Source organism: Anomaloglossus baeobatrachus, chromosome 1, assembly GCF_048569485.1.
Source record: "Anomaloglossus baeobatrachus isolate aAnoBae1 chromosome 1, aAnoBae1.hap1, whole genome shotgun sequence".
Lineage (NCBI taxonomy): Eukaryota > Metazoa > Chordata > Amphibia > Anura > Aromobatidae > Anomaloglossus > Anomaloglossus baeobatrachus.
The window spans coordinates 563146447-563159977 of NC_134353.1; the positions used below are offsets into that span (position 1 = coordinate 563146447).

Genomic DNA, 13531 nt, shown 5'->3' on the forward strand with positions numbered 1-13531 from the left:
CACTGCGGGACCGCTGCCTTCCACGTTCACTATGTGCCTTCATAGGGGTTGTGACTTGCACAACTTCCCCAGGTGAGTGTTCTAATCCACACTTACCCCCACGTGTCATACCGGGTAAGACCCTATTTGCGCCTTATTTTCTCCACAGCATTTCTCAGATGATTAAATTATCACCTATGCAATTCTAAGGAAATCCTGAAAACATTATCTGTTGGTGGGCCTTGAGGACTGGAGTTGGGGGAACACTGTCTTAATGAATCCAGTGTGTCTGATAATTGATGACCTCCTTGCCATAAATCTTACTCCTGTCAGGGACTAGAGGAACGTTGCTGAACATCATGAAGTTGAGGGTTGCCCTGTCCCTGTCCAGCTCTGCTCACTTTATCATACCTGGGCAACAATGGTGTGAGAATGCCAAAAATCGTAATGTTTTAGCACTGCCAAAACTTTGCAGCTTTTGAACATTTTTTACTCTAATGTTCTGGAGTAAAAGCTATGATGCTTCGGAACCATATTGTATTAAAATAATGACTGCTCTCCAAAATTTCTTGTTGCAGGGAGCAGCATCTGAAGATGGTCGCTTAAACAGAGGGGACCAGATCATTGCTGTGAATGGACAGAGTTTGGAAGGCGTGACTCACGAGGAAGCAGTCGCTATTCTGAAGAGGACAAAAGGAACGGTTACACTTACTGTGCTGTCTTGACCACCAGCTTTCAGCGTCCATTTGTGTCCCCCGCACTTTCCCCTGTGAAAGTACATAAAGCAGTGGAGCTCATACTGTAGGTCAGCTGTGTGTCTGGGAGAATGTTTACCTAGCTGCTGTCATTTAACACCCACCGATTTACATTGTAGGGACAACAATCTGTTACAGCTTATTCAGCTGACTTCTGTGCTCCTCTCCCGAATAATTCCTGGAGGCCAGGTCCCAATAGCTCTTTCTTTAACCACAAAGGAAGTATTTTAATGGTATAGATCTACTATACTTAGCACAAATGTGTGAAGAGCAGGGAACTTGGCAACACAAGAGGTCAAGAAAGTGTTTTTCTCTTGAAAAACCAACATTTTGTAGGTCACTTCTATTTTTATTGTTGCCGTGTTTTTACGACGCTTTCATGTCTTTTGTATCACCGCTTTGCTGCTACTTAGCCTATGAACAAATGAATGTTCTGTGTTTGCGTCTGTCCTTACAAGTACACTGGACAAATTAAGAATTATTTTAGCATAGTTTCATTATAAAATATATATGTTTTTACATAGTTAAAGGGCAAATGTTGCTCAAATTTGTATTGTTTTGGTATAAAATTGTATTTCATTCGGAAACTATCAAAGGTAGAAATATGTTCTATTGACCAGAATAGTTTTATATTTTTCATTGGGTAGTAACGATTCCAACTTCTCCAACACAAATATATAATTCTGCTATTTCCACTATACTAGCAGTCTAATGTGCCGATGATGGTAATATAAGCAGAATTCAATGGCCTCTCTCAAACCTAACTGGTCTTCTGTGATAGCTCTGGTTTTTGCTCATTTCTGGGAAACCCTTGACTAGGCTCCTAGGTAGGCTGTTTGGGAAACTGTGTTCTACAGCAGAGTTCCCCAACTCCAGTCCTCAAGGCCCACCAACAGGTCATGTTTTCAGGATTTCCTTAGCATTGCACTGGTATTGGAATCACCTATGCAGGTGATTTAATTATCACCTGTGTAATACTAAGGAAATCATGAAAACATAGCCTGTTGATGGGTCTTGAGAGCTGGAGTTGGGGAACTCTGGTCTACAGTATGACATTTGTTCTCGAAGGTCTGTGCATCAGAAATACAAAAACAATGGGTCAAATGAACTAGAAATATGAAATTAGGAGAAAAACATCTGGTTAAATTTGTCAAACAGGCTAGAAACATAAACATCTCAACTATTATTACATGAAAAATAACATGTAGTCCATTCTTGGGGTAAAATGTCATATAAGGGACAATGAGTTTCTGACCATATATGCCACTACGGACATAATGTGACTAAGCAATGGAAATGTTATACATTGTTAAATATGTTTTTTATTCATAAAGATCCAAAAAAAAAAACAATACAAAAAAGCCTTTCAGTATTAATAATGGAAGTCAGTTTAAGACGACAGAAGAATGTCAGCACCTACACACAATGTAGTTATGCAGCAGACAACATTTCGAGCCGTCCTGCCTGGCGATGTCAAATCACCAGTGTCATTTGTTAACGGAGTCAGATTTCTTCGAGAAACAATCACCATCTTTGTTTGTACTGTACGTTGGGGAATGTCAAGGATTTATACATATCTTATCGGAAACGCCTAACACTAATCTTCATTCTCTGAATGTCTCAGCCTGTGGGATCTCAGCAGCGTGTTTTCCTTTTCTATATCTATATACAATAACCCGTACTAGCCTGTAACAGTCTAAATATATACGCATTATAGGTACGCCTTTGTGTACTTTATACTTTTTATTATGTGTTTAAAACAATCCATATTTTAAGAAAAAAGTAAGAAATTACTCCCCTCCCAAAAATATACAGCACAGTATTAAACCCATTTCACATATTACAGTACCCTCTAATGATGTTAAATTCACCCTTTACCTTTTAATTCTCTTTCTCAAGCTTATCCTATCAAATAGTCCATGAAAAATGGATGTTAATCTGACTGCTTACTGATTTTTTACTTTTTTTTTTAACTGACTTATTGACTTGCTTTTATGAGTTTGCCTCAACATTCGAATCAGAATGTTTTTGGAGTGTAGGAGGAAACTGGAAAACCTGGAGAAAACCCATGCAAACATGGGAATAACATACAAACTCCTTTCAGATGTTATCCTATCTACTGCTACAAATTATAATAATAATATTTATTTACTTATATAGTGCTATTAATTCCATAGCGCTTTACATACATTGGCAACATTGTCCCCATTGGGGCTCACAATCTAAATTCCCTATCAGTATGTTTTTGGAGTGTGGGAGGAAACCGGAGAACCTGGAGGAAACCCACACAAACACAGGGAGAACATACAAACTCCTTGGAGATAGTGTCCTTGGTGGGAGTTGAACCCAGAACCCCAGCACTGCAAGGCTGCAGTGCTAACCACTGAGCCACTGTGCCACCCGTACTAACCACTGAGCCACCTGTCACTTGTATAAGAAAATCTGACATCTGAATGAGCCATTAAGCGCGTCTTTTTCTTGATTTTACAGCTTCAGTTTTCCTGCATATAGTTCTATGTATGGAATATATGCAGTCATCTATGCTTGAGCTGACTACTTAGTGACTGGGCTGTATAATACGGGCAGAAGATTGTTTTCAAGTGAAACATTAGTTTAGGCTATATTGTCAAGACTTCTAGCTACTTTGAAGGGATGGTCTGACACTAAAGTTGATTTTAATCTTAAATATCTAATGTAATATTCTAACCACTTTTCTAATATATGTTAATTTAAAAAGTTACTACTATTTCTTCTTTCTCTCTTACCGCTTTACTTTTATTTACTTCCATTTTGATGACATTTCATTTCCGTTCCGAATCCCAAATGCTTGCTGGGATACTCCACCGGGATGTCTTCAGGGAGCTGGGGTTGTGGTCACTGAGACAGCTGCTTTCTCCACCCCGATATGAAGTGTCATCAGTGACATACTATTCAGGGGGTTGGCTAGTCCCTGCTCTGCTGAGCATGGATAGGTTGTCAATAGCAAATCATGCCCAATATGAGCTCTCTGATCAGTGTACAATATTCCTTTCACTCTTACGTCTGTTTTGGTAGCTGGACTGGTTTCTGCTCTCCCTGCTCTTCACATTCTCTCCTTTACAATGTGCGCTGACAGAGCACTTTCTTGCCGATTCATCACTTCTCATTAGAGCCGGTGACAAAGCGCACTGTCATTGTTTATTGCAAAGGAATATCAAAGTGTGAGTATATAGTGAGCATGCATTGGAATTGACAACCAATGCATTCGCAGTAGAAAATGGTCTAGTCCGGCCCCAGAATTGGACATCACTAATGACGCTTAGTTCCACGGTAAGGACAGAGGCTGAGGCATTGACCGCACTCACAACCCCTTGGTGACGTCCTGTTTGAGTATCTCAGCTTATACTGGGGATTCTCATATTAAATGTTGTCAAAATCGAAGTATAAAAAAATAACAAGTTAGACTAAAGAGTAAACGATAGGGAGGTTTTTTTGTTATGGTATATTAGTAGAGACATTTGGGATTAAAAACAATTTTAGTTTCGGACCACCGCTTTTAAGGGTTTTACCAAAATGCTAGGATTATAGACTGTTTACTGACGTATTAGCCTGGCTCCATAGTGGCCAGGGAATTATATTCATGTTGCTTAAAACCAGTCAAAGCTCTTTCACTGCACTATTTACTGTACTACATTCATTTCTACTTTATAACTGTAGCTGAAACCTGTCAAGTATTATCTAAATAAGGAAAAGCTGAAGAAATGTACATGGAATCTTCTAGAAAGTCTCAAGATTATTCAAAGAGATTGTTGAAGTGTTGAACGTTACATCATAAACGTATGTGCAGGTGACTCTAAAGCATTTTTTTTCCTGTCTAAGTATTAGCTGGGTTAAATAGGTTTCTGAGATTTAAGGACATATCCATCGATCAGCTGATTGAGTGGGACCATGGTTTACCATTAATGGGTAGATCATAAGAAAGACTCGGAATCCTTACAGGAAAATGAGCAAAAGTGGCCCTTAAATGTTATAATTTAGCTACACACCTTTCCTTGAACTTAGTATTGGAGGCCAGCCTCAACTGTTTTCTCTTTCTATTGCCACAAAGTAGCTCTGGGAAATGTGTATACACGTGAGTTCAGCTATTTCAAATATTAAATCCACACAATAAGGCTGTGTGCCCACGATCAGTGTTTGCAGCGTTTTGGACGCAGCATGCTTCAACTGCTTCCAAAACGCTGCGGTGTACATTACAAGCATAGTGGATGGGATTTATAGACATCCCGTGCCCACTGTGCTTGTTTTTTCCACAGCAAACACTGACCTGCGGTGCGTCTTTCCAGACCGCAGCATGTCAATCGTTTGCTGCGGATTCGCATGCATCCTCTGTATGGAGAATACAGCGAGAGACTGCAGCTCACTGAACCCTGATTGTGAGTACAGGCAGCTGTGGTCTCCTGTGGAGGAGACTCGCGGCCCCGCAGGTCAGGCCCCACTGCGTCCAGGATACAGTGAGTCCTGATCGTGGGCACATACCATAACACTAAATATTTCCCGCTATTAACTGCCTAAGCCATAGTTTACAAATCTTGTCAGTGTTTGGATTGGACTCTATTTTGGTTTTTGTTTGTTTTTTTTCTCTTGTGTATGTGTATATACTGTATAATATATACATACACATATGAAGCGAGAGCCACAATATAATTGTCCTGGAATATCAAGTGTTTTTAGTAAGTTTGACTTTGGATGGTTTAAGCAAAAAAAATACTGTACATGAGTGTTGATGAGTGTTGATGTTGACTTGTCATCATCATGTCATTTTTGGGCCCCAGATTTTGTGTGGGTTAATTTCTTAATAAATCGTTATAGTGGTCTGAGCTTTCTTTTGCTCATATAGAGCTCCAACCCCATGCAGAGACTGAATTGAAGGGAACCTTTACCTTCTCCCTAAACCATTTTATATTTTGAAGAATTACACTGCCAAATAAGAATATTTGCTTTTATGTCCCCGAAACGACGCTCCGAAGATGAGAAATTGTGTTTTGAAAGTATGGAAGTACATGCATTTCTAGCCCTTCCCTATTTATTCCCACCTTGCCCAACCCTCTTCTGATTGATTTGACAGGTCATTAACTCATTTACTAGACACGACGTAATGCTCAAAAGCCTGCCAGTCAACCAAAGGAGGGTGGCACTAGATGGAAGGCTAAATAGATGGAGAGGAATCATCACACCCCAATGCACTTCTTGTGTAATTTACATATACTTTTTTATAGTGTGATTTCTTGGCCTGGAGCAAAGCTTTGGTGACATTAAAATGTAGGACAGTCTATACTTTCAAAAGCTACCCAGCCATATAAAGGGTTTGGGTGGTAGGAGGTTCCCTTTAAAACACAAAATGCTGACTGCTTACAGCTGGCACTAGAGGGAGCTAGGGAGGTTACTGCGTACTTTATCATTGATCTGTATGTATATGTTATCCGTAAGCTCCCAATCATCCTTTAGTAGTGGCCACTGAGAAAACTAAGCACCGTATGCTATAAATACATGAAATGACATTAACTAACACAGAATGTTGAACATATTTAGATCAATAAAATGAAAATGGGGAGGAATTACAATTTAAGGTTATACACAGCTTTTGTATGTCATGTTCTGGTAGGTTGTTGTTTTTTTTTAGAGATCCAGAACAATGCCTGCCCTTTACTGTTATCCAATCAAACCCAGTTCTTCCATTACGCATCTCAAATTTAAAGGAAGCTTCATCTTAAAGTATTTTCCTTCTGTAATCCTTCACTGTGGAGGTTTTCCGACTCCCAGATGAATATAACTTTGTATATGTACCTTGCTTAGTAACAGTGGTTGGCGATGCCAGATCTCCTGACGTGTGGAGATACAGCATTGGCACATCATGATGACTTGAGGCACGTATTTATACACACTGCCAGCCAGGAAGAGGAGGATGGCAGCTCAGAAATGAATCTATTTTTCCAGAGGGGGCCAGTAGGGAAACCAGCAGGGATTTTATGTCTCCCTAGTGGATGTGGAGATTTTCCATTTGACATTAATACCCTTGTCACTTTTTTTTCCTACTGAAAGTTATTTTAATAGTTCACATTGATCTGTCTTGTTTATTCTGTATAACATCACACACATTCTTTAGTTGTCACTTTAAGCATTTGTAGAAATGAAAAATGATTGTAAAGATATTTTCTTACTACTGTCAAGTTAAACACATGTTCAGACCACTGCTTTATTTAGATAACAATAAAGATATTTAGACCTCACGTTTCTGTGATTTCTGATAAAAGCTTAATCTATTATGTCCAGTTCAGTGCTCTGTAGACTTTTGCTTCACGGAATCCTTTTAGTGCTCAGAAAAGGACGATGTTATTAGATTGACAGAAAACAATTGTTTAATTTTTTTAGATCTGTACATAGCCACATTTAAAGATTTCTTACAAGTGTATCAAAAGTTAGGGCACACCACGAACGGAGGAGTTGATCAATGGTGGAAGTTGATTGCCCAATGTAAAATGAGTAGCGATCATTGTGAATGTGCAAACTGTATGGGGTGAACGGTTGTCTCTTCGATTGTTCATTCACATAACATTTGCATTATTATCGGTAGCACAACACCATTTTCACAAACAAACGTGCTGATTTTTATGCCTGCATAAAAGATGCGATCAGTCCACAAAATGATGTTTGTTTGATTAGCTTCTGATCGGTGGCATGCCTACATCAGGAATGATCATTGTTCTAAACATCATCCTGAGCACCTTAAAGGGAACCAACCAGCAGGATTTTCAAATATAAAGTAAAGCCAATGCTTTGATGCTGAATGTAAGCATACCTTTGTTCTGAGATTGGCGGTTTTATTTCAGACATATGTGCAAATAAAGTTCCAGCAATGCACTGTTTTTTGATTGACAGGTGCAATAGGGGCAGGAATATGTGGGAAGGGTCTTGCTTATGTTTTCCTGCCCCTGTCTGTCTGCGTGCGCTGGAATTAATGGCTATGATGGCAACAGGGGGAGGAAGCCCAGGCAGGCAGACAGGTGCTCAGTGATGCAATGCAAGACTGCATCATCATACCCTCACTGTCAGCCTGCTTAATGTAGCAGAGCTGACATGGCTTTCTATGCTTCTAACTGTGTATAGACGCTGTCTGTACAGAATGATGAAGCTGACAATGCTCTAACTGTGGATTACGTCGGGCTAAGGATTTTTTTATAATAAAGATGGAGTCTCTAAATGTTTTTTTTGTTTTATTTCTAATAAAAAAAAAAGTGTTTTTTTTTGTTTTTTTACTGCTTACTAGAAATTCATGGTGGCCACGTCTAAATTGGCGTGACACCATGAATTTCGGGCTTAGTACCATCTGAGAATACAAAGCTGGTATTAACTCTTTTATTATCCAGTGTGCCACCTGGCACTAGAGCCGCTGGAGGTGCCGGGTAAAGCGCCTGGAAATGGCGCTAAGAATCCCAGCCCCCAGCTGCCTGGTTTTACCTGTCTGGCGATTAAAATAAGTGGGAGTCCACGCATTTTTTTTAATTAGGTGATCGGACGCAAGATCATGTTATCTCGATCCCGATCTGTACAAAACGATTGGGCGAGGCTCCGCGAACCCGACCATCTGGGAGATCGCCCATTACTAGTTACCACTAACTGGAATGCTACCCATGCAGCCTTTTCTTTGCCACACAGTAAACGGTGAAACTTCTCATCTCGCAGAAGCACACGAATCTGAGAACCAATGAAGACTCCTTGCTTTATCTTTGCTTCACTCAACCTTGGAAATTTACAAATGAGATACTTGAATGCTTTTGCATTTTTGTCAATTGCCATTACAAAGATCTTTATTAGACCCAACTTGATATGCAATGGAGGTAACAGAATTTTCTGTGGTTCGACAAGTGCTGGATGAAGAACATTTTTAGTCCCCGGCTGCACTGCATTTCTGAGGGGCCAGTCTCTTTTCTTGTAGTGTTCTTGTCTTGCTAGACTGTCCCATTCACATAGGAAACAACAGTACTTTGTGAAACCAAACTGGAGACCATGCACGAGGGCAACCACTTTTAAGTCACCAGAGGAACTGAACCTGACCCTTGTTTTGATTTAATTTAAGCATAATTTTCATTTTCAGTACCCCAAAATTAGTTAAGTCCAACTGTTTTCATGTCTGAACCAATTTTGCTGTTGACTAGTGTAATTAGAGTTACTATATACTGTATATCTGATTAAAATAAATATATAATTACTAGAAGGTGGCCCGATTCTACGCATCGGGTATTCTAGAATTTACGTATTGTGTAGTTAATGTATGATTTTTGTTATATATATCTATATATATATATATATATATATATATAGATGTTGTTGTGTGTAGTTACCAAGTGTTTGTGTAGGAGCTGTACATGTTCTGGGTGTTGTCTGGGTGTGGCGGGGGGTGAGAGCGGTGTTGTGTGTGTGTTGCGTGTGTTGCGTTGTTTGTGGAGCGCTGTGTGTCTGTAGCGTTGTGTGTGTATGTGTTGCGCGGTTTGTGTGGGTGTGGTGTGTTTTGGGGGGAGGTATGTTTTGTGCAATGTGTGTGTTGCATGATATGTGCGTATATTTATGTATGCCGCGGTGTTTGTGTGTTGGGTGTTGTGTGTGTGCAGCGTTGTCTGTGTGTGTGGGTGTCTGTGTGTGTCTGTGTAGGGCGGTGTTTGTGGTTCCCAGTGTGTGTGTTGTGTGTGTTGGGGGAGGTGTGCACCTCTCATCGTGCTCCATCCGCCATGCTGCGCACCCCTCATCGTGCTCCATCCGCCATGCTGCGCACTCCCAAACGTGCTCCATCCGCCATGCTGCGCACTCCCAAACGTGCTCCATCCGCCATGCTGCGCACTCCCAAACGTGCTCCATCCGCCATGCTGCGCACTCCCAAACGTGCTCCATCCGCCATGCTGCGCACTCCCAAACGTGCTCCATCCGCCATGCTGCGCACTCCCAAACGTGGTCCATCCGCCATGCTGCGCACTCCCAAACGTGGTCCATCCGCCATGCTGCGCACTCCCAAACGTGGTCCATCCGCCATGCTGCGCACTCCCAAACGTGGTCCATCCCCCATGCTGCGCACTCCCAAACGTGCTCCATCCCCCATGCTGCGCACTCCTCATCGTGCTCCATCCCCCATGCTGCGCACCCCCCATCGTGCACCATCCCCCATGCTGCACCAGCATCAGCCTCTCTGCCCCCAGCATCAGCCTCTCTCCTCCCAGCATCAGCCTCTCTCCTCCCAGCATCAGCCTCTCTCCTCCCAGCATCAGCCTCTCTCCTCCCAGCATCAGCCTCTCTCCTCCCAGCCTCAGCCTCCCCCAGCATCAGCCTCCCTCTCCCAGCCTTCCCCAGGATCAGCCTCTCTCCTCCCAGCCTCCGTCCTCCCAGCCTTCCCCAGCATCAGCTTTCCCCTCCCAGCCTCCCTCAGCATCAGCCTTCCCCAGCATCAGCCTCTCTCCTCCCAGCCTCAGCCTCTCTCCTTCCAGTCTCCCCCAGCATCAGCCTCTCTTCTTCCAGCCTCCCTCAGCATCAGCCTCCCCTTCCCAGCCTTCCCCAGGATCAGCCTCTCTCCTCCTAGCCTCCTTCCTCCCAGCCTCCCCCTCCCAGCCTCCCTCAGCATCAGCCTTCCCCTCCCAGTCTCCCCCAGCATCAGCCTCCCCAAGCATCAGCCTCCACCAGCATCAGCCTCCCTCGTCCCAGCCTCCCCCAGCATCAGCCTCCCCCTCCCAGCCTCCCCCAGCATCAGCCTCTCTCCTCCCAGCATCAGCCTCTCTCATCCCAGCATCAGCCTCTCTCCTCCCAGCATCAGCCTCTCCTCTCTGTCCCCAGCATCAGCCTCTCTCCTCCCAGCCTTCCCCAGCATCAGCCTCTCTCCTCCCAGCCTCCCCCAGCATCAGCCTCCCCCAGCATCAGCCTCTCTTCTTCCAGCCTCCCCCAGCATCAGCCTCTCTCCTTCCAGCCTCCCCCAGCATCAGCCTCCCTCTCCCAGCCTTCCCCAGGATCAGCCTCTCTCCTCCCAGCCTCCGTCCTCCCAGCCTTCCCCAGCATCAGCTTTCCCCTCCCAGCCTCCCTCAGCATCAGCCTTCCCCAGCATCAGCCTCTCTCCTCCCAGCCTCAGCCTCTCTCCTCCCAGCCTCAGCCTCTCTCCTTCCAGCCTCCCGCAGCATCAGCCTCTCTCCTTCCAGCCTCCCTCAGCATCAGCCTCCCCTTCCCAGCCTTCCCCAGGATCAGCCTCTCTCCTCCCAGCCTCCTTCCTCCCAGCCTCCCCCTCCCAGCCTCCTTCAGCATCAGCCTTCCCCTCCCAGTCTCCCCCAGCATCAGCCTCCCCCTCCCAGCCTTCCCCAAGATCAGCCTCTCTGCTCCCAGCCTCCTCCAGCACGCCGTGCTCCTCTGCCGACACTCACACACCTGATCGCATACACTCACACACACCCGATCGCATACACTCACACACACAGACACTGACGATATTGCACATACGCGCTCACACTCACAACATCCGGAGATACCACATGCTTCTGGCCATGTGTTCCTCCGTCAGGTCCTGGAAGGTCACAACAGCACAGCATCGAGGCCGAGAAGCAAGCGATATCGCCGGATGCTGTGAGTGTGTGGATGCGATGTGATGTGTGTGTGAGGTGTGTGTGAGCGTGAGTGTGATCTGATGTGTGTGTACGTGTGTGTGTGTGCTGTTATGTGTGTGCGTGTGGATCTTCCGCCGCTGCAGGACCTTGATGCGCTTGTAACCATGCCAGCATGGTTACCAACGTATCCACACCACTCCCGTGCGAGCGGGGGACGGGGGGGGGGGAGTACAGTACTCACCTCTGTGACAGCCGTGTCAGTTCGGGGAATGCGCGGGGGAGTACAGTACTCACCTCCGTGACAGCCGTGTCAGTTCAGGGAATGCGCGGGGGGGAGGGGGCGGGGCCAGAGCTAGCGTGCATTGCGTGAGGGGGGCGTGGCGTGGCCGAATTGCCAATGCCTGCAGGGTGCCGGGGCGAGAGGCCAATCTGTGGGGGGGCGGAGCCTGGGCGAGCGGCTGGCCAATCCGTGTGGGGGCGCAGCCTGGGCGAGCGGCCAATCCGTGTGGGGGGGCGGGGCCATGGCGAGCCCAGCGGCCAATCAGCTTTGTGTCACCGTAAGGACACAATTTTGGAGCAAGACAGACAGACAGACAGAATAAGGCAATTATATATATATAGATACAGATTTTTTTCTTCTCTTGGCATTTTGTTTGAGGAGATTATCAAACGGGATATCACTGGAGGATGACCCTGCAGGTCACTTTCCCGCAGCTTCGATCACTCCTAGAACAAGACGTCATCAGGGGGTGATGCAGCAGTCACTTACCACAGCTTCTTTCACTTCAGTCAACTGATGACAATCCAGAATCAATCACGGTGTTAGAGACAAGGAGAAATGACCACAGTGCCATAGCTTCTTTCACCAACACCGGTCTTCTGAAATTCCTAATAACAGGAGCATTACAAAGTGGAAAGAATCTTATTCAACATTCACCATCTAGATTCATTGGGAATCTGATATATAAACCATTCCTGGGATAATAAAATGCAACCAGCTTGTAAAAACGAATATTCATTGTATGAAGCCTGCATATCTATTATTGCAGTTACCTCTTTTAACCCCTTAACGACCGCGGGCCGTAAAATTACGTCCTAAATGACATAATCTTACTGCCCGCGGTCCTCCGGCGGCAGCATGCCGCGATCGGCACACATCTCAGCTGATTTTCACAGCTGAGATGTGTGCCTGCTAGGCACGAGCAGAATCGTTATCCGCTCGTGCCGATTAACCCCTTATATGGCGCTGTCAATACATGACAGCGCCATTATAAGCGCAATCGCGGTAAAGTTTTTACTTACCGCCGAAACCGGAAGTCACGTGACGCGATCACGTGACTCCCGATAGTTGTCATGGTAGTACAGGGTCATGTGATGACTCCTGTACTACACATGAATTGGTTTCACTTTCGCTGTGCCCGGGGCACAGCAAAAGAGAAAGACAGCGTATCTGCTGTTTACAGCCTTCCAGCTGTGATCAGCAGATACTGCAGAGCGATCGGAATGCTGATCGCAATAGCCCCCTAGGGGGACTAGTAAAATAAAAAAAAAAAGTAAAAAAATAAGTTTTAAAAAATTAAAAAAAAACAAAAAAACCTAAAAGTTCAAATCACCCCCCATTCGCCCCATTGAAAATTAAAGGGTTAAAAAAATAAAAAATATACACACATTTGGTATCGCCGCGTTCAGAAACGCCCGATCTATCAAAATATAAAATCAATTAATCTGATCAGTAAACGGCGTAGCGGCAAAAAAATTCCAAACGCCAAAACGACGTTTTTTTGTCGCCACAACTTTTGCGCAAAATGCAATAAGAGGCGATCAAAACGTAGCATCTGCGCAAAAATGGTACCGTTAAAAACGTCAGCTCGAGACGCAAAAAATAAGCCGTCATTGAGCCTAAGATCCCGAAAAATGAGAACGCTACGGGTCACGGAATATGGCGTAAAACGTGCGCCACTTTTTTCGGACAAACTTCCGATTTTTTTTTAACCCCTTATATAAAAGTAAATCTATACATGTTTGGTGTCTACGAACTCGCACTGACCTGAGGCATCACACCCACACATCAGTTTTACCATATAGTGAACACAGTGAATAAAATATCTCAAAAACCATAGTGTTATCGCACTTTTTTTGCAATTTTTCAGCATTTGGAATTTTTTTGCCATTTTCTAGTACACAATATGG

General features: G+C 44.4%; 1 protein-coding gene across 5 annotated transcripts in view; it reads left to right on the top strand.

The window, feature by feature from the left end:
• Positions 1-1263, top strand: part of MPDZ (multiple PDZ domain crumbs cell polarity complex component) — a 268414-nt gene extending 267151 nt beyond the window's left edge. For all 5 annotated transcript variants that reach the window (XM_075316964.1, XM_075316973.1, XM_075316991.1 and 2 more), the window contains one exon: positions 558-1263. In XM_075316964.1, coding sequence (XP_075173079.1) covers positions 558-704 — 147 coding nt within the window. In that variant the 3' untranslated portion in view covers positions 705-1263. The remainder of the gene's footprint in view (positions 1-557) is intronic.
• The last annotated feature ends 12268 nt before the right edge of the window (positions 1264-13531 follow it).